Source organism: Taudactylus pleione, unplaced genomic scaffold (genome assembly GCF_031769625.1).
Source record: "Taudactylus pleione unplaced genomic scaffold, aTauple2 ptg000529l, whole genome shotgun sequence".
Classification (NCBI taxonomy): Eukaryota; Metazoa; Chordata; class Amphibia; order Anura; family Myobatrachidae; genus Taudactylus; species Taudactylus pleione.
The window spans coordinates 3,799,915-3,820,005 of NW_028284931.1; the positions used below are offsets into that span (position 1 = coordinate 3,799,915).

General features: G+C 40.8%; 1 protein-coding gene and 2 pseudogenes across 3 annotated transcripts in view; 1 reads left to right on the top strand and 2 right to left on the bottom strand.

The window, feature by feature from the left end:
* Positions 1 to 20,091, bottom strand: part of DOHH (deoxyhypusine hydroxylase) — a 117,621-nt gene that overhangs the window by 93,339 nt on the left and 4,191 nt on the right. For all 3 annotated transcript variants that reach the window (XR_015870074.1, XR_015870073.1, XM_088450828.1), the window contains exon 3: positions 2,735 to 2,972. Coding sequence is in view for 1 of the 3 variants with exons in the window: in XM_088450828.1 (XP_088306954.1) it covers positions 2,735 to 2,972 (238 nt within the window). In the remaining 2 variants the exon portion in view is untranslated. The remainder of the gene's footprint in view (positions 1 to 2,734; positions 2,973 to 20,091) is intronic.
* Positions 10,255 to 10,372, bottom strand: LOC148501187 (5S ribosomal RNA; annotated as a pseudogene).
* On the top strand, positions 17,285 to 17,402 carry LOC148501188 (5S ribosomal RNA; annotated as a pseudogene).

A 20,091-nucleotide genomic window follows, 5' to 3' on the forward strand; every position in this document is an offset into this window, starting at 1 on the left:
GAACACTTTTACATCGGAAGCATGTTTTCATACCATAATCTTTCTGCATTGGAGCAACAGAAATATATTGCTCACTTCTGCCATTTGGGACCCTACTACTTCAACTCTCATCTGTGGCTTTTTGCTCACGTCTTCACATCATGACATGGACCACATCACATGCAGATGTTTCTTCAAAAGTGTATAGCGCTAGAACTCTTAACTTTCCATACTCTACAATGGTAATTTTATTGTGTATTGTCACCCTAAGCATCATTTTAGGAATTATTTACATTCCTTTACCAGTTTGGGCAAAAATACTTTTGTTGAATGAAATACACAGTTTATCGTAGTAGGGTCGTTTATGTGAAATACATTTCAGGAAGCAAAATAGGGTCAGTGTTCTCCCCAGGCTGTTTTCTGCGGGTGCATCGCCCGGCAGAAACAGCCCACCGCTACCCCCGCCACATTCCCGGTCACCCTCCGCCTCCTGGTGTGGAACGCTGGCCTCTGAAGCGACCGGAGGCTAAAGAAGCCATGACGTCACCCGCGACGTGAAGAGCTTACTCTGCGCACCTGCTAGATCCAGTCACAGCGAGGTAGCGGGAGTGCCGCCGCCGATCATGTTCAGTTAAGTTCTTGGCTTGGGCCAGTCTGGGGGCACTGCATAAGGGGGCCAGTCGGGGGGCACTGTTCAAACAACAGGGTTTACAACATTATATTATTGCGAAGGCCCCACCCGGCTACTTCTTGATACCACCCGGCTGGAAAATTTTTCTGGGGAGAACACTGCTTACGGTAAATGTTTTTGCCCACTTGGAGACATTGAAGACAAAGGGGTGTAAATGCTACACTGGAGCTTGGGCACTTTACAGTTGGCTTCAAAACTTCAAGCTCATCCTCATCTATGCCAACATTTAGTACATTTTTGCCCATAGCAACCAGATTCTACTTATTAATCTATCACCTTCTAGAAGATAATAGCTAGATTCCAATTGGTTGCTATGTGCACGAAAGAGGAACTGCACAGGTTTTGACAGGTGCAGGGTGCTAGAATGAACACTACTTTATACATGGCTTTTAAAAGCCTACGATAATTAAACATTGTTTATGTTAACATATGCTTTTAGCATCTTATTACCATTTTTGTTCCACAATTTGCCTATTTTAAAGTATGACAATTTTCATAATTTCAACTCAGAAGAAGCAATTTTGCCAATTTGACTATTGTTAATAAGGCACCTATATAACAGTTACAGTATACAAACAAGCTGTTCCCCAAATTCAGTGTGATTAATATGCAAAAGGAAAAGTGGGTGAGTATAGAACACTCTAGCCCTGCTTAGACTCTGGTCTCTAGTATGACCCATAGCATCATACACAAGAAAAAAATAAAACAGCAATGACGTGCATGTGAACGGCTCTGCAGTCTTTTCAGCCCAGCAGAAGCTGGTAAAACATAAGCCTATGACAAGTGCTGCAGCACTAAGGGCTCGATCCAATTAGGTGCGAATTGGAAGTAGTGAGTTTGTTTCTTTAAACTCGCACACTTCGCCGCGAAGCGCGCTATCGAGAATTCTCCAATCCAATTAAAAATGCCTATTCGCACTACTTGCGGTGGAGGGGAGCGAATTGACTGCCAAATTAAATTTGCAAGAAATGCATGAAAATGTGGGGAGACCATCCTGGACCCCCCAAAATGGATAATTTCGTTAGCAGGACTGTATAGACGGCTGTTTGTGGCCATTGGGAAGTTATTACTGTAGGTTTTGAAATGGTGTCAAACGGCTGATTTGTGCTTTTTTTTTTTTTTTTTTTAAATGCAAGAAAATTAAAACAAAAAAAATTACTTTTTTCGTTTAATCTCAAACGAATGAAATGAAAAACATAAAAAAAAAAAACAACTAGGAAAAACGGCGATTTTGGGGTACTTTGAGGGCACCTTGAAAAAAAATATGCTAAAAACAATTATTTTTTAACTAAGAAATTGTAATTAAATTTTGGGTTGCCTAAACTAACGAAAAAGTTGATTTTGGGGTAATTTGAGGACATTTTTTTTTTACCCTAAAAAATTACATGTAATTATTGGACTAAATAAGCTAATTAGAAACTCGCATTAATTGTTCATTAGGGTATTAGGGTAGTGTGTGGGGGGGGGGGGTCTGAGGGGTTCAGCACAGGGTCCCCACATTTTAACCTTAAAATAAAGAGATTTTCCTTCTAGTGGAAAGTTCCAAATTCAGTCTGACTGAACAGTGCGAGTTGCTAATTGGATTGCAAAATGAATTCGCTATGCGAATTCGAAGTGAAAATCGCAACTCGTAATTCGCACCTAATAGGCTTGACCCCTAAAGATAACCTGTGGATTGGTCGGAGGCAAAAGAAAGTCAAAAAAAAAAAAAGGGAAGAACAGCAATCAAGAATGATAAATATTTACTTCTATTTGTACTTAAGATTCCTTAAGTACAAATAGAAGATGGATTTACCTCATTGAAGGCCATGGGCACTCCTGGTCTCATCCACTAATACAGAGCAAACTGCAATAGTACTAGCCTCCCGCCAGGTGTTACATTTCTACTCTCCAATTCACATTACACCAATTAATTATTCACATTCCTTCACACGCAAGTGTGGGGAAAGAGCAACAACTCGGGCACTGCCACTGTATGGAATATTAAATCCAACACTTCTTTAGGTTTATGCAAGTTAACATAGTTAATGGAAACACCAAGGCATTTTATCTCTGATAGCTTACCGTCTGTCAGGGCCAGAACAGCCTCTGTCCCTCCAATATTGCGTAGTGCAAACATAGCACGATATCGTTCAAAGAGTGGCAAGTTAGTATTTAAAAGGATGTCACGCAGAGCTGGAATGTCTCTTTCCTTAGCAGGGGGAGCAGGGTCCACAGACAAGTAGGGGTTATCATTAGGGACATCAGGGTTCTGCTGAAGCCACTCTATCCTACGAATGGCCAGCTGGCAGGTTTCAGCTACCTACAGACAGAAAATGCAAACAAGTAGGTCTTCAGAAATATTCTTCCATTAGTCTAAATGATAGGGAAAACAAAACCTGTGCGTTTTAAAATGTATATGCATACTTCCCCAGGTTGGTTGGAAACCATGTTTCTTTGTCAAAAAAAAAATGATGTGCAAACATAATGCATCTGAGGGCCATATTGCTGCAACATCACATCGGGCAATCATTCAGATAATGTATTGTACGGGCTACATTATTCCTTGTTTCCGGAAAAGCGCACAGCCATTTTCACTATCCTTAAACCCTTGAATTTGACAAAATGCTGATGGAAATCAGGTGTACTCTGCAACTTTTAAATGGATGCATTATACACCTACTAGTTTTATTTCAATGGCAGACTGTATTTCTATGTGTACTTTGCCCCCAAAAACAAATCACACTTTCTAAAAATCAAAAAAAAGTGTCATATGTGCAGAAAGCCCCGATGCCCGATTTACTCCATATAGCTTTTGCTATCATTTCTCCCAAGAGGTATATAATCCATTTTTAGATCTAATGATTTTACCATTACAACCTCCCACGGCAGTTAATGCCACAATATAAAATACCCGCACAGCAGAAACTCGCTTTCCATGTGTGGGTGTCCCCTTTTCACCTGTACAATCCTGGCTGTAAAAAGCCTAATTGCTTCTACTGTACATAATTATACACAATATTAGATCACCTCTCAGCTGAACTTTTCCAAAGTGAAAAAACTCAATTTATTAAGGCTTTCATTGTTTACTACCTGTTCAATTAATTTTACATTGTTAAACCTTCATGTTCTACTAGGTCTTTCTTAACCCCATACCCAGATAGAGTACCCCATATTAAAGATGCAATTTAACAAGTGATTTATACAACAGAACAATTGTATATATGTCTCTCGTACAGAAAGAATATTCCCTGCACAGGCAGGTCAAGTATACTCTTTGCTGGGGCACTCTTTAGTAATACAGGTGGAGTCTCCCATATCCAAAATGCTTGGGACCAGGGGTAGTTTCGATAACGGAATATTCCGTATTTTGGAATAATTGCATATCATAATGAAATATCTTGGGAATGGGACCCCAATATACACATAGAATGCATTTATGTGTTATATACACCTTATACACCAAGCCTGCAGGTCATTTTACACAATGTTTTCAGTAATTTTGTGGCTCAAGCAAAGTTTGTGTACATATATGAGATAAATTTATGTTTCATTTACACCCTATACACACACAGCCTGAAGGTCATTGTATACCATATTTGTAATAATTTGTGCCTTAGACAAAGTTTGTGTACATTTAACCATCAAAAGGTTTTATTATCTCAGTCATGCCAAAATTATTCCGTATTTCGGAATATTCCGTATTTCGGAATATTTGGATATGGGAGACTCAACCTGTAGTATGAAAAATGTGTGATATGATGAATAGATAATAAAATAACAATTTTAATTCGCTCTTTAAAATATTAGTGCTAACAGCACTGAACACACTGAATTAAATGACAAGACAAAAAAAACAAACATATAACATTGAAAAAATATATAGTAAATCCTGCCTGAAGAGTCCAATCAATATTCTTATTGCAGGAAAATAATGGGCGAGAATATAACCGCTCTCTCTCAAAGAGAGATAAAGATGGCTGGCAGCCGCAGACAAGGTAAGTATTGATTAATAATCAGCAGAAAAACAGGTGTTCCTTGCTAATGGTGACCACACACAACCCTTATGTTTGCCATATACACCTGTGTTATAGGACTAGTATTATGACGTAGTCACACAATAAGTCCACTTTATTCTAAGTAATAGGTTATAGTACCTCAGTATCTTAAATTCGTCGATCACAATCAAGTGCTATCAAGCTACTCATTTAAACCTTGCATCCACTATGCAGTCAATGACACAATGTTACCAATTCAAATCAAGAAAAAAATCAAGTTAAATTGATTCTAGGCTTTAACATAAATTTAAAACAGCACTAAAGATCATCACTTATTTGCTGCTCAAAGTGGATATAATTTGCAAATGTCAACCATATATCTAGTGATCACATTTATGCATAGTGCGAGAAAAAGAATTTATGGTAGCTGAAAGGAAAGTAGGCACATAAGATAGCTCCCCACTTCTGCTTTCACTCAGAGTGAGTGCAAGCCGAGTGATGAGAGAGTGGAGAGTTTAGTGTCCATAGAAACAACAGGGTAGTGGTGTATGTTAAGGATCTGTAGGGTGTTAGGTGGGCTCTGTTACATAAGCATTGCAGAACCTCAAATGCGCCCCAGATCAGTCAATCTGCCACCAGAGGGGATAGAAGGGTACCTGTACAATAGAGTGTAGTCTGCAAAAATAGGGAATGGTATGCACTGCACTGCCTTCAGCCGTCTGATCAGCTGCCTTGTTCCAAGCTGCAACAAACTGGTGTATACTGTGCAGCGTCTGTAGCGTGTTGCACAGTAGCAATCACGTGACGGCGGTCAGCTGATCGGTCCTGTGATGACGCGCGTTTCGCCCGCAGGCTTGTTCACAAAGAGGATGCCCAGAACAATTGAATATGTCTCTCGTACCCCTAGTGCCACATCTATTCATCTTATGTACCAATCAGTTGTGTGTGAAAATTAGCAGAATCTAAAAAGGAATCAAACTGCATTGCCAGTATCCAATGCCTTCCTCACCGAAATCTTCTAAAAATTGTGTTGATTGTCTGCTAATAATGTATTTTCAATATCAGTTCTCTATGTTGTAATAAAGAAATTTTGGGACTTTCCGGAAAAAAAAAAAATAAATTCATATCTGGACACTTTACAAGTTTCCTTGATTAAGTGATATTTTGTGATCACTATTCTTGTAATATAAATTTACAGAATAAATACAGAGCTACATGGAGAAAGTACATTTTATTATTGGTTATTCCTTTTCCAAATCTTACTGGTTAACGTTCCAAAATTGTTTTGAAGGAGCTACAGTACCAGTCAAAGTTTGGACACACCTTTTTGTTTATTTAAATTATTTTCAACATAGTGGATTAATACTGAAGACATCAAAACTATGAAAGAACACATATGGAATTATGTTGTAAACAAAAAAAGTGTTAAATCAAAATAGGTTTTATATTTTAGATTCCTCAAAGTAGCCCCCTTTTGCTTGGATGACAGCTTTGCACACTCTTGGCATTCTCTCAATCAGCTTCATGAGGTAGTCTCCTGGAAAGGTTTTGAATTAATAGGTGTGCCTTGTCAAGAGTCAATCTGTGGAATTACTTGCCATCTTAATGTGTTTGAGACCATCAGGTGTGTTGTGCAGAGGTAGGGATAGTACACAGTGGACACCACTATTTGACTTCTGTTGTAATCCATATTATGGCACTAACCACTCAACTCAGTAAAGAGAAACAGTCCATTACTTTAAGACATGAAGGTCAGTCGATACGGAAAATTTCAAGAACTTTGAATGTATCCTGAAGTGCAGTTGCAAAAACCAAACGCTATGATGAAACTGGCTCTCATGAGGACCGTCCCTGGAAAGGAAGACCAAGAGTTACCTCTGCTGCAGAGGATAAGTTCATTAGAGCTACTAGCTTCAGAAACCGCTACTTAACTGCACCTCAGATTAGAAACAGTCTTCACAGAGTTCAAGTTGCAGACAAATCTCAACATCAACTGTTCAGAGGAGACTTTGTGAATCAGGTATTGCTGCGAAAAAGCTACTACTGATGATGATGAACAAGAATTGAAGAATTGTTTGTGCCAAGAAACACAAGGAATGGACCATGGACCAGTGGAAATCTGTACTTTGGTGTGATGAGTCCAAATTTGAGATTTTTGGTTCCAACCGCCGTATCTTTGTGAGACGCAGAGAAGGTGAGCGGATGGTTTCTGCATGTGTGGTTCCCACTGTGAAGCATGGAGGAGGTGTGATGGTGCTTTGCTGTGACACTGTTGGTGATTTATTCAAAATTCAAGGCACATGTAACCAGCATGGCTACCACAGCATTCTGCAGCGCCATGTCATCCCATCTGGTTTGCGCTTACTGGGACCTTCATTTGTTTTTCAATAAGACAATGACCCCAAACACACCTACAGGCTATGTAAGGGTTACTTGACCAAGATGACCTGGCCTCCACAATCACCGAACCTAAACCCAATTGAGCTGGTTTGGGATGAGTTGGACCGCAGAGTGAAGGAAAAGCAGCCAACAAGTGCTCAGCACCTCTGGGAACTCAAGACTGTTGGAAAACCATTCCAGGAGACTAACTCATGAAGCTGATTGAGAGAGTGCAAAGCGGTCATCAAAGCAAAAGGGGGCTACTTTGAGGAATCTAAACTATAAAACATTTTGATTTAACACTTTTTTTTGTTTACAACATAATTCCATATGTGTTCTTTCATAGTTTCGATGTCTTCAGTATTAATCTACTATGTTGGAAATAATTTAAATAAACAAAAACCATTGAATGAGAAGGTGTGTCCAAACTTTTGACTGGTAGTGTATATATAATCAACTTTTCTTATACCTCTTTCACACTACACCTCCCATTGTCTGCCCAGGTATATCAGCTGTGGGGCACTGCTGTGAAAAGCATTGGCACATAGGGCCTGATTCAGAGCCGCTCGTAAGCGGCCGCTCGTTCGCTCCGAGCGATGTTCGCACAACTGCGCATGGGTCGTAATGCGCATGCGCCAACCAGTCAGTGCGGTCGGAAATCGAGCGCTCGCAAAATAGCGAGTGCCTGCTAATTTGAGTGACAGGATGAGGCGTTTGTGGGTGGTAACAGGGGAAGGTGCTTGAAAACGGGGAGTGGAGATCCGAACGCAAGCGTGCCAAACGGTCAAAACGGGCGTTTTAAGGGTGTGCATAATTAACAAAGCAGCGTCATCGACCACGTCACTTGGTTGTTTCTTAGCCTGAACTGTTCGCATGATTGCGGTAGGAAAATCCAACCACAAGCACTGCGAGCAGTTCAGTCGCCTTTCGATGTACTCGATTAACCTAATAAATAACGGAGATGACGTAGGATGCGAGCGGCCAGGGGGCGTCTTTACAAAACAGCGAGCGCATGTTTTGTTTGCTCGCTCAGACAGAGGAGTCAACAGACCGCAAAGAGCGAGCGCTCAATTTAAGCCGGCCCCTTTTTCTGAACGAGCGAGCGCAAATAGCGTCCGGCTCTGAATCAGGCCCTTAGAGCCTCTGCTAAACTCCAGCTACTGCTTATATTCCCATTTTCTGTTGAAACAACACAGGCACTAGCAGTGGATTTCTTTACTTGAGGATCCACTGATGTGGACACTTTCTTTGCTGGATTGCCTTTACTACCTGGCTCTGTAGAGCGGACAGCAACATCTGGGAGTTTACACAGCTTTGTCTCCCACTTTTTGAATTTTTTATTTTCATGTATTGTCTTTAGAATAAAAAAATCGGTACTATTAAAAGGAACTCTAACAAGCTGACAGCTACTGTGACATTAATATAATTGTGCATATTGGAACTTTGGTATCTATCAAATTGAATCCCCCCGCCTGCTGTTGAGTGGACCTGCATGGGTGAGCGTTTCAATCTGCCACCTACCCGTCACTGCGGATCCCTGCTGCCTCCATACTCTCTACAGTGCTGATCTCCCCTTTGTTCACTTGCTGCTGTGCATGGACATCTCTGGGCTCCACATTGGTCCCCCCCATTGGCTGCATCCATCTGGCCTTAGTCTGTGCGATGTTTCTGGCCTTTGGCTCCTGCAGTGCTCTTCTCCTGACATTTTCAGCTAGTCTCCCGTTGCTGCAGATGGACCCTTATCCCTTAGATATCTGAGACTGTTCCTACACCCCCTAAGGTATTGTTACATCCCTCACTAACCACTTGTCCCTTACACTGATATTGAGTCAACCCATCCCCAGCCCCTTGAAACTGTCTCCTTACAACTGACCCCCTGCAACTGAAACTCCCACTACCTGCAACTGCCCCCTGCCAGAAACTGGAGCAGTGTCACCGGGCACTTACTGTGGCATGCATGCAGGAGAGGGAGCACCAGAGCTGGATATAGATTATTCTAGAGAGTTTAAAAAAAAAATATTAGATATATCTATCTATCTATCAAAAATGGCCGGCACCCCACAAAATCTTAAGTAATTGCCTGGGTGCTATCCAATGGAAAAAATACCAAACATGTATAAAAATTACAGCGGCACTCACAGGACTCTAATAAAGAAGACTCACGACTCAGGTAGGTCAAAGTTCAACGTTTCAGTCTGGCGACTTATCAAGAACTAAAAAGACAGAAGATACAGTGCATACCTTTATACCCAGTGACATCCCATAGTGACCATGTGCAACGCTCACCACGCCGTCGATGACGTCATCAGGGCGGGACAGAGCGCTTGCACAGTGATGCAGCCGCACCAAGCGTGGTTGCCTTGGTAAGTAACCAGGGCAACCCGTTGAAACTATGCAAACAGATACACAGCCGTAGCATGCTACACTCCCCGCCGCTTACAGTGCTCACTGGGGAGAAAGCATGCGGCTAATGCTAACCGGCAGCAACGATGTTACATTGCCCAATACAAAACCGGCAACAGTGTGAAACAACTAGCGGTATACATGTGATAATAAACAATGGGTGAATAAAGAGGCGACAGAGTGATACATGTGCGTAACTATAACAAGAATTCCCCACAATATAGCAAAATAAGGTAAATGCATTTCATGAAACATTAATACTGTATAACACAGGTAATAACCATGGACTGAGAAAGGTCAAAGGCAACATCATAAAGTCAAACAAATGAGACACTTAGCAATACATCTAGACATAAAAGAATATAGAAAGTAATCAATGAGGTAAGTAAGATAAATTAACCACTGCATGACTAAACTGATTGTAGGGGACAATGATGCATGGTTCTGGCTATACCAAAAAATGGTAGATCATATAAGAATATAAAAAATACTAATCAATGGAATGAATTAAAGAAATAAATTAACCCATACATGACTAAAATGGTCATAGGGAACAAAGATGCATAGTAATGCGTGGTTCTAGCTATACCAAAAATGGTGGGTCATGTGGGGTGGCCTTGGCCACTGAAGAATGGCAAATAAATCAAAAAATAAATCCATAACATGGCCGTAATCAGAAGTAGGAATGTTCAAGAAACTCCCCATGGTACTGAAATGAACATATAAATTGAACTGATAAGATCCATAAACCATGTAGATACATAAAGAAAGTGGACAAAATAAACCGGCAAATGCGAATGGACAGGCGTCAGCTAGGATAATTCCATGATACAGCACCAGGTATTCCTAGGTGGTCTCCCATTCAAGTACTAGCCTGGCCTACACTGCTTAGCTTCAAAGATTAGACGGTATAAGGCGTATCCAGTGTAGTATGGCTGTAGCAGAGGAAAAGTGAATCCAAATAGGATAGTCCTGCGCATGCCAACAACCGAGACCACGATATATCTAAACACAGTAGATGGATCCGTAACAAATGTAATACACGACATATCAATAAGAACAACCAGGCCTGGATAATGCAATAATGCATAATATCCAAAAACACTGATGGGAAAAAAATGGGTAACCAATACCCTGTAAGTAGAAGTATAAATACACTGTATGACAACAGCAAGCGGTCCGAAGAGGTCCTTAGAAAAACAGGAAAAGGAAAGTTGTTCGTTGAGACCAAATGGTGATATGGTGTTCATTTTATGTATCCAAAAAGTTTCAAGTTGTAACAATTTCTTGTCCCTATCACCTCCACGTTTGTTAATAGGGACATGGTCAATTAGTTTGTACACCAAGGTGGATAATGAATGTCGAGAGTTCTTGAAGTGGCGAGCTACAGGTTGGTCAATATCCTTTCCCTCTAGTGCTTGACGGATTGCAGTACGATGTTGTGCCATACGAATTCTGGCGGTGCAGGTGGTTTTCCCAATGTATGCTAGTCCACAAGGACATCGAATCATATACACCACGTATTTGGATGTACATGTTAATATATGTTTGATTGTACACCCGCGGGAGACGGTTCCAAATGTCAGGGCCAGTTTCCATAAAACTGCATGTCGTGCAGCCAGTGCAACCATAACATCCTGGTCTCTTGGATAAAAAATGCTGTTCAGTATTGGTGGGACCAAAGTTGATGTCATTGTGTACAAGCCAATCCTTCAGATTTTTGCCACGTTTATAGCCCAGCGTAATCTTTGAATTTTTTAATGACTTGATGGAATTGTCCGTATTAATTATCGGCCAGAGGCGTTTGGCTGTGGAGTTGATGAATTTGCTGGCTACATTATGTTGATTAACAAATAGCATCGTATCAGTTTTTGTTACTTGTTATTTTGTAGGCTTCATTTGCTCCTCTGTGTACTGTTATTGCCCTGGTTTTTGCCGCAATGAGATCCTTGTGTCTATACCCATGTTGTGCAAATTTGGTTATCATGCAATCAAATTTCTTGTTCCGCTCGAGAGGGATCGCTGGTAATCCTGAGTGCACGTAAGAATTGAGAATATGGTAAACTCCTTTTAAGCGACGTGGGATGATGGCTCTGTGCATGCAGTAAGGTGTTACTGTCTGTTGGTTTGTGATAAATGGAGGTATCAAATTCCGTTCCAGTCCAATGAATGTTTAGATCCAAAAAATGCACATTGCTATGACTTTGTTCATAAGTGAAGGTAATGTATTTGATGCACAGTATTAATCTTGGACATGACATTGATGAACTCAGCTTCAGTGCCGAACCACAGTACCAATATATCGTCGCTATATCGAACAAAAAAGATTAAAGACTTGTTGAAATCAAGGTTATTCAGAAAAAGTTGTTTTTCAACAAAAAACATGTATATGGTGGCAAAAGAAGGGGCTACATGAGACCCCATGGCACAGCCTTTCTTCTGGAGAAAAAACTTATTGTCAAAAAGAAAATAATTATTGTTCAGAGTCTGTTTCAATAGACACAGGAAAAAATCAATGTTAGGGCCCTGATACTCAGAGTGTGACCTCAAAAAGGCTGTCATGTACTCACAACCTTCCTGCTGTGGCATGCTTGTATAAAGTGAGTTAACATCAATGGTACACAAAAGTAAATTGTGTGGAAGATTGTTCAAGCTGTGTAATTTGTCCAAAAGGGTATTGGAATCTTTCAGAAATGTAGGCTCAAGTGAAATAAGGGGTTGTAAGTAATGATCTAAATACTTGGATGTGTTACTGTAAAGGCTGTGTCTGGCTGAGATTATGGGACGACCAGGAGGCGTGGATACTGATTTATGAATCTTGGGCAATGTATACAGTAATGGAACCACGGGTTTATCTATTGTAAGATAATCTTTGATGTCTTTAGTTATATACCCCTGTTCATGGGCCTGTATTAAAACGTCATCCAGTTGTTTTTTAAAAGAAAAGGTAGGGTCATGATTAAGAAGACTGTATGTGTTGGCATCATTCAGCTGCCGATAAACTTCACCACTGTATTGGGCTCTATTCTGGATAACAATGGCGCCCCCTTTGTCAGCTGATCGGATAACTATGGAATTATCTTTGCTCAAAGAGATCAACGCATTGTATTCTTCCTTGGATAGATTGTGTCGTATCGGGGTCACCTCTTTAAATTGTGAACTTACCTCCTGATCCAACATTCTAATAAAGCTCTTGATGGAGGCATTATTAGAGGAGGGATCAAAGGAAGAGGTTTTTTTTGAAATGTGAAATGGGTGTCGTTGTAGGTATGGCTTCTGAATTACTAAAGAACTCTGAGTTTCAAACTCCTATGTAGTCTCCATAGATCCTTCTTCCAATGGAAGCTATTGAATGTGCATGTGGGAATGAATGTAAGACCTTTTTTGTAATAGTTTGGATTCTGCCATGGTGAGTGTTCTAGAAGATAGATTCACAATTACGTTTTCTTTCTGTACACCCTTCTGCCTCGACCCCTGTTTACCACGTCTAGTGCGGGATCGTTTCCTTTTTGTGCTCGTGTGGCTACCCCTAAAGGGGGACGTTGTGTAACTGGAAGCGCAGTGGAGGGGAGATCTTGGTCACTTTGTGACGAATTGGCACCACTGGATCCTTCTGTATTAAAAGGTCGTCGCGGGTTCCTAAAGCGGTTCCTTTCGGATTAAGGGTTCTCCCTGTTGCCCAGGAATAGACACGATGTTCCTGATAGTCAGTGTTGACCTTGGCTAGTTTCTCCTTTTTATATTTAATTAAGTCCCTTTTTATATTCATCTACTTGAAAGTTTAGCTTATAAAAGCCAATTGTTGGAGCAATCATTGACAAGGTAAGGTTTATGTGTGGTGTCAAAAGATTTTATCTTGTCACGAATAATGCTAAGTTCTCTGCTGGATTCCTCTGACTAACAGGTATGCACTGTATTTTCTGTCTTTAGTTCTTGATAAAAGTCGCCAGACTGAAATGTTGAACTTTGACCTACCTGAGTCATGAGTCTTCTTTGATTAGAGTCCTGTGAGTGCCGCTGTTATTTTTATACATGTTTGGTATTTTTTCCATTGGATGGCACCCGGGCAATTACTTAAGATTTTGTGGAGTGCCGGCCATTTTTGCACTATACTTTTACCTCTGGTATGTTTTTCATTCCGGTTGTTTGCAAAGCACCCCTTGAATTTAATTACTCTATCTGAACATCCCTTTTTTCTTTTTTTGTCTCTACACAAAAATAAGAATTTTTTTATTTTTCCTGTTTCATACATGTGGACTATTCATCAATTATGTTCTCACAGCAATAAGAATTACTCAGTTTTTTGTTTTTTTCTTTTTTATCTTTTTTTTGCGATATACACAAATCCATTTTTTTTCTGTATAGACACAGGTTATAGACTATTGTATCCAAAAAATTCTTTTTGGGACCCATTACATTGTGTCATATCTTATATTGCATTACATATCACGGGATTTGTGTTTCATCTCCATACATTTAACATCTCTTGTGTTTTCCGGTATTTCTGCCACTGTAATATTGATGTCTCAGAGCAACTCAGGTGCTACCAGTATACTATCAGATGGGAGTGGGTTTCTCAATATACAGTTACCACTGGGTGACAGTCTTAGTTTCAGTGAATCAGAAGCTGAAAACTTGTATTTCAAAGAAACTCTCTTAGACACTGCAGGTACATCATCAGTAGAGGAACTGTTTATTCAGATTCTCAAATTAAAGAAAAAAGAAATTGATTACCATTTGCATGGGGTTACACTATCGGATTATCATAAGGAGAGAAAAATCCCCAGAGGTTTCTGGATTAAGAATGTTCCCACTATTGGTCGGAATAATGTCGATTTTTGTAGGAGATGGGTGGCAGTATTGAACAAATGTTCGCTCGACCTTATTCTGTTAGTCATAGAGGAATCCAGCAGAGAACTTAGCATTATTCGTGACAAGATAAAATCTTTTGACACCACACATAAACCTTACCTTGTCAATGATTGTTCCAACAATTCGCTTGATAAGCTAAACGTTCAAGTAGATGAATATAAAAGGGACTTAATTAAATATAAAAAGGAGAAACTAGCTAAGGTCAACACTGACTATCAGGAACAGCGTGTCTATTCCTGGGCAACAGGGAGAACCCTTAATCCGAAATTCCAAAGGAACCGCTTTAGGAACCCGCAACGACCTTTTAATACAGAAGGATCCAGTGGTGCCAATTCGTCACAAAGTGACCAAGATCTCCCCTCCACTGCGCTTCCAGTTACACAACGTCCCCCTTTAGGGGTAGCCACACGAGCACAAAAAGGAGACGATCCCGCACTAGACGTGGTAAACGGGGGTCGAGGCAGAAGGGTGTACAGAAAGAAAACGTAATTGTGAATCTATCTTCTAGAACACTCACCATGGCAGAATCCAAACTATTACAAAAAAGGTCTTACATTCATTCCCACATGCACATTCAATAGCTTCCATTGGAAGAAGGATCTATGGAGACTACATAGGAGTTTGAAACTCAGAGTTCTTTAGTAATTCAGAAGCCATACCTACAACGACACCCATTTCACATTTCAAAAAAAACCTCTTCCTTTGATCCCTCCTCTAATAATGCCTCCATCAAGAGCTTTATTAGAATGTTGGATCAGGAGGTAAGTTCACAATTTAAAGAGGTGACCCCGATACGACACAATCTATCCAAGGAAGAATACAATGCGTTGATCTCTTTGAGCAAAGATAATTCCATAGTTATCCGATCAGCTGACAAAGGGGGCGCCATTGTTATCCAGAATAGAGCCCAATACAGTGGTGAAGTTTATCGGCAGCTGAATGATGCCAACACATACAGTCTTCTTAATCATGACCCTACCTTTTCTTTTAAAAAACAACTGGATGACGTTTTAATACAGGCCCATGAACAGGGGTATATAACTAAAGACATCAAAGATTATCTTACAATAGATAAACCCGTGGTTCCATTACTGTATACATTGCCCAAGATTCATAAATCAGTATCCACGCCTCCTGGTCGTCCCATAATCTCAGCCAGACACAGCCTTTACAGTAACACATCCAAGTATTTAGATCATTACTTACAACCCCTTATTTCACTTGAGCCTACATTTCTGAAAGATTCCAATACCCTTTTGGACAAATTACACAGCTTGAACAATCTTCCACACAATTTACTTTTGTGTACCATTGATGTTAACTCACTTTATACAAGCATGCCACAGCAGGAAGGTTGTGAGTACATGAGAGCCTTTTTGAGGTCACACTCTGAGTATCAGGGCCCTAACATTGATTTTTTCCTGTGTCTATTGAAACAGACTCTGAACAATAATTATTTTCTTTTTGACAATAAGTTTTTTCTCCAGAAGAAAGGCTGTGCCATGGGGTCTCATGTAGCCCCTTCTTTTGCCACCATATACATGTTTTTTGTTGAAAAACAACTTTTTCTGAATAACCTTGATTTCAACAAGTCTTTAATCTTTTTTGTTCGATATAGCGACGATATATTGGTACTGTGGTTCGGCACTGAAGCTGAGTTCATCAATGTCATGTCCAAGATTAATACTGTGCATCAAATACATTACCTTCACTTATGAACAAAGTCATAGCAATGTGCATTTTTTGGATCTAAACATTCATTGGACTGGAACGGAATTTGATACCTCCATTTATCACAAACCAACAGACAGTAACACCTTACTGCATGCACAGAGCCATCATCCCACGTCGCTTAAAAGGAGTTTACCATATTCTCAATTCTTACGTGCACTCAGGATTACCAGCGATCCCTCTCGAGCGGAACAAGAAATTTGATTGCATGATAACCAAATTTGCACAACATGGGTATAGACACAAGGATCTCATTGCGGCAAAAACCAGGGCAATAACAGTACACAGAGGAGCAAATGAAGCCTACAAAATAACAAGTAACAAAAACTGATACGATGCTATTTGTTAATCAACATAATGTAGCCAGCAAATTCATCAACTCCACAGCCAAACGCCTCTGGCCGATAATTAATACGGACAATTCCATCAAGTCATTAAAAAATTCAAAGATTACGCTGGGCTATAAACGTGGCAAAAATCTGAAGGATTGGCTTGTACACAATGACATCAACTTTGGTCCCACCAATACTGAACAGCATTTTTTATCCAAGAGACCAGGATGTTATGGTTGCACTGGCTGCACGACATGCAGTTTTATGGAAACTGGCCCTGACATTTGGAACCGTCTCCCGCGGGTGTACAATCAAACATATATTAACATGTACATCCAAATACGTGGTGTATATGATTCGATGTCCTTGTGGACTAGCATACATTGGGAAAACCACCTGCACCGCCAGAATTCGTATGGCACAACATCGTACTGCAATCCGTCAAGCACTAGAGGGAAAGGATATTGACCAACCTGTAGCTCGCCACTTCAAGAACTCTCGACATTCATTATCCACCTTGGTGTACAAACTAATTGACCATGTCCCTATTAACAAACGTGGAGGTGATAGGGACAAGAAATTGTTACAACTTGAAACTTTTTGGATACATAAAATGAACACCATATCACCATTTGGTCTCAACGAACAACTTTCCTTTTCCTGTTTTTCTAAGGACCTCTTCGGACCGCTTGCTGTTGTCATACAGTGTATTTATACTTCTACTTACAGGGTATTGGTTACCCATTTTTTTCCCATCAGTGTTTTTGGATATTATGCATTATTGCATTATCCAGGCCTGGTTGTTCTTATTGATATGTCGTGTATTACATTTGTTACGGATCCATCTACTGTGTTTAGATATATCGTGGTCTCGGTTGTTGGCATGCGCAGGACTATCCTATTTGGATTCACTTTTCCTCTGCTACAGCCATACTACACTGGATACGCCTTATACCGTCTAATCTTTGAAGCTAAGCAGTGTAGGCCAGGCTAGTACTTGAATGGGAGACCACCTAGGAATACCTGGTGCTGTATCATGGAATTATCCTAGCTGACGCCTGTCCATTCGCATTTGCCGGTTTATTTTGTCCACTTTCTTTATGTATCTACATGGTTTATGGATCTTATCAGTTCAATTTATATGTTCATTTCAGTACCATGGGGAGTTTCTTGAACATTCCTACTTCTGATTACGGCCATGTTATGGATTTATTTTTTGATTTATTTGCCATTCTTCAGTGGCCAAGGCCACCCCACATGACCCACCATTTTTGGTATAGCTAGAACCACGCATTACTATGCATCTTTGTTCCCTATGACCATTTTAGTCATGTATGGGTTAATTTATTTCTTTAATTCATTCCATTGATTAGTATTTTTTATATTCTTATATGATCTACCATTTTTTGGTATAGCCAGAACCATGCATCATTGTCCCCTACAATCAGTTTAGTCATGCAGTGGTTAATTTATCTTACTTACCTCATTGATTACTTTCTATATTCTTTTATGTCTAGATGTATTGCTAAGTGTCTCATTTGTTTGACTTTATGATGTTGCCTTTGACCTTTCTCAGTCCATGGTTATTACCTGTGTTATACAGTATTAATGTTTCATGAAATGCATTTACCTTATTTTGCTATATTGTGGGGAATTCTTGTTATAGTTACGCACATGTATCACTCTGTCGCCTCTTTATTCACCCATTGTTTATTATCACATGTATACCGCTAGTTGTTTCACACTGTTGCCGGTTTTGTATTGGGCAATGTAACATCGTTGCTGCCGGTTAGCATTAGCCGCATGCTTTCTCCCCAGTGAGCGCTGTAAGCGGCGGGGAGTTTAGCATGCTACGGCTGTGTATCTATGTTTGCATAGTTTCAACGGGTTGCCCTGGTTACTTACCATGGCAACCACGCTTGGTGCGGCTGCATCACTGTGCAAGCGCTCTGTCCCGCCCTGATGACGTCATCAACGGCGTGGTGAGCGTTGCACATGGTCACTATGGGATGTCACTGGGTATAAAGGTATGCACTGTATCTTCTGTCTTTAGTTCTTGATAAAAGTCGCCAGACTGAAACGTTGAACTTTGACCTACCTGAGTCATGAGTCTTCTTTATTAGAGTCCTGTGAGTGCCGCTGTTTATATATATTTATATTTTTATTTTTTTTTTGAGCCATCCACATGGGGCCACTTCTAGAAAATTTTCCAGGGCGACTTTTTGTTCCCAATCCACCCCTGGATATAAGGCTATACTTTCTAGCCTTGCGACAGAGTCAAATGTTTGTTACAAATGAAGCCAATTGCTTGGGTGGACATTGAGTTTAAATTACTTAAATTAAAAATGTTCCTGCTTCAATATGGGAACTATCCAAAAATGAGAGGTCATCCCAATTTAACTCTTGACATATAATATTGTTAGGATGAATAGTAAAACAGTCTTCTGACTTGTACCCTTTACCATTCTTTTGCCACAGTATTATTTAGAAATGTAATGAAGACACCCTGTGTTCTTGTCAGGCAATGTGTATTACATAATAGGTCTCCTCAAAATAAAAGTGAAAAAAAAATGTATACCCCTCCAATAGCTCTAGAGGGTGGACAGCTATTAACAGGAGTGTATCTAGATATTTGCAGGCCCCGTAGCAAACAGTTGTAAAGGGCCCCCATACACGGGGCGATTTTTCACGCAATCTGGCCGTTGGACTGATCGTAACGACCAATCATGTGAAAAGTAGTGTTTCATACACGATTACGATGCCGATGCGCGTCCCCGCCATCGTATATCGGCATCGTCGATCAAATGGTTTTGCAAAAAGATCTGCGACCCATTGTGTACGATGTGACACACATCGTACACAATAGAGATGCATGTAGCATGCATGCATCTGTGTGATTGACAGGGTCCGTGAGACCAGTCTGAGCTGCTGTGTATTTCAATGACACAGATGCACGCACGGACCAGGAGATCCGTGCTACTTGCATCTGTGTCATTGACACAGAGCATGGACGGATCCAAGAGACCAGCCTGTGAAAAAAAAAAAAACCTGTGTAAAGAAAAAAAATGGCGTGCCCTCTCCCCGGGCTTAAGTGACCCAGTGCTGCGTGTGCTTAAATACAGGGGACAAACGACGTAGGTGTCCCCCGTACCTAAGCACAACCATCACCGGGCTAGTCAGACCCAGCCTTGGTTGCCAAAATACGGGGGACAAACGACGTAGGGGTACCCCATATTCTGCACAACCAGCACTGGGCTCTGATCTGGTCCTGGAGATACAGGGGAAAAAAAAAAAATTAGTAGGGTTCCCCTGTATTTTCCAGAACCAGCACCAGACTTTTTCTAGCGGGGGGCTGATGCCTTAGCCGGGGGAGCCCAGCCGCAGCATCAGCCCTGACCGCTAGTCAACCCAGGCCCCAATGGAGCTGGTGACCCCCCCTCTACAGGGCACCCTAGGCTGATAGCCCGTGGCTATCCCCAGCACACCTGGGCGGTGGGTGCCGGGTTGATTGTGTGGTGTAAAGAATAGCAAACATTATCTTTACAAGTAGAACTGCAGGTCCCAGCAAGCCTGCCCCTCATCAGAGCACACAGGACACACAACGTATACAGTATGTTTATGTATATGTTTATTAAACATAAATGCACAGGTTTTTGTTTTTTTACCGCGGCAGCACAGACGGGTCTACCGGACGCGTCCGTGCTCTGTGTCAATCACACAGATGCAT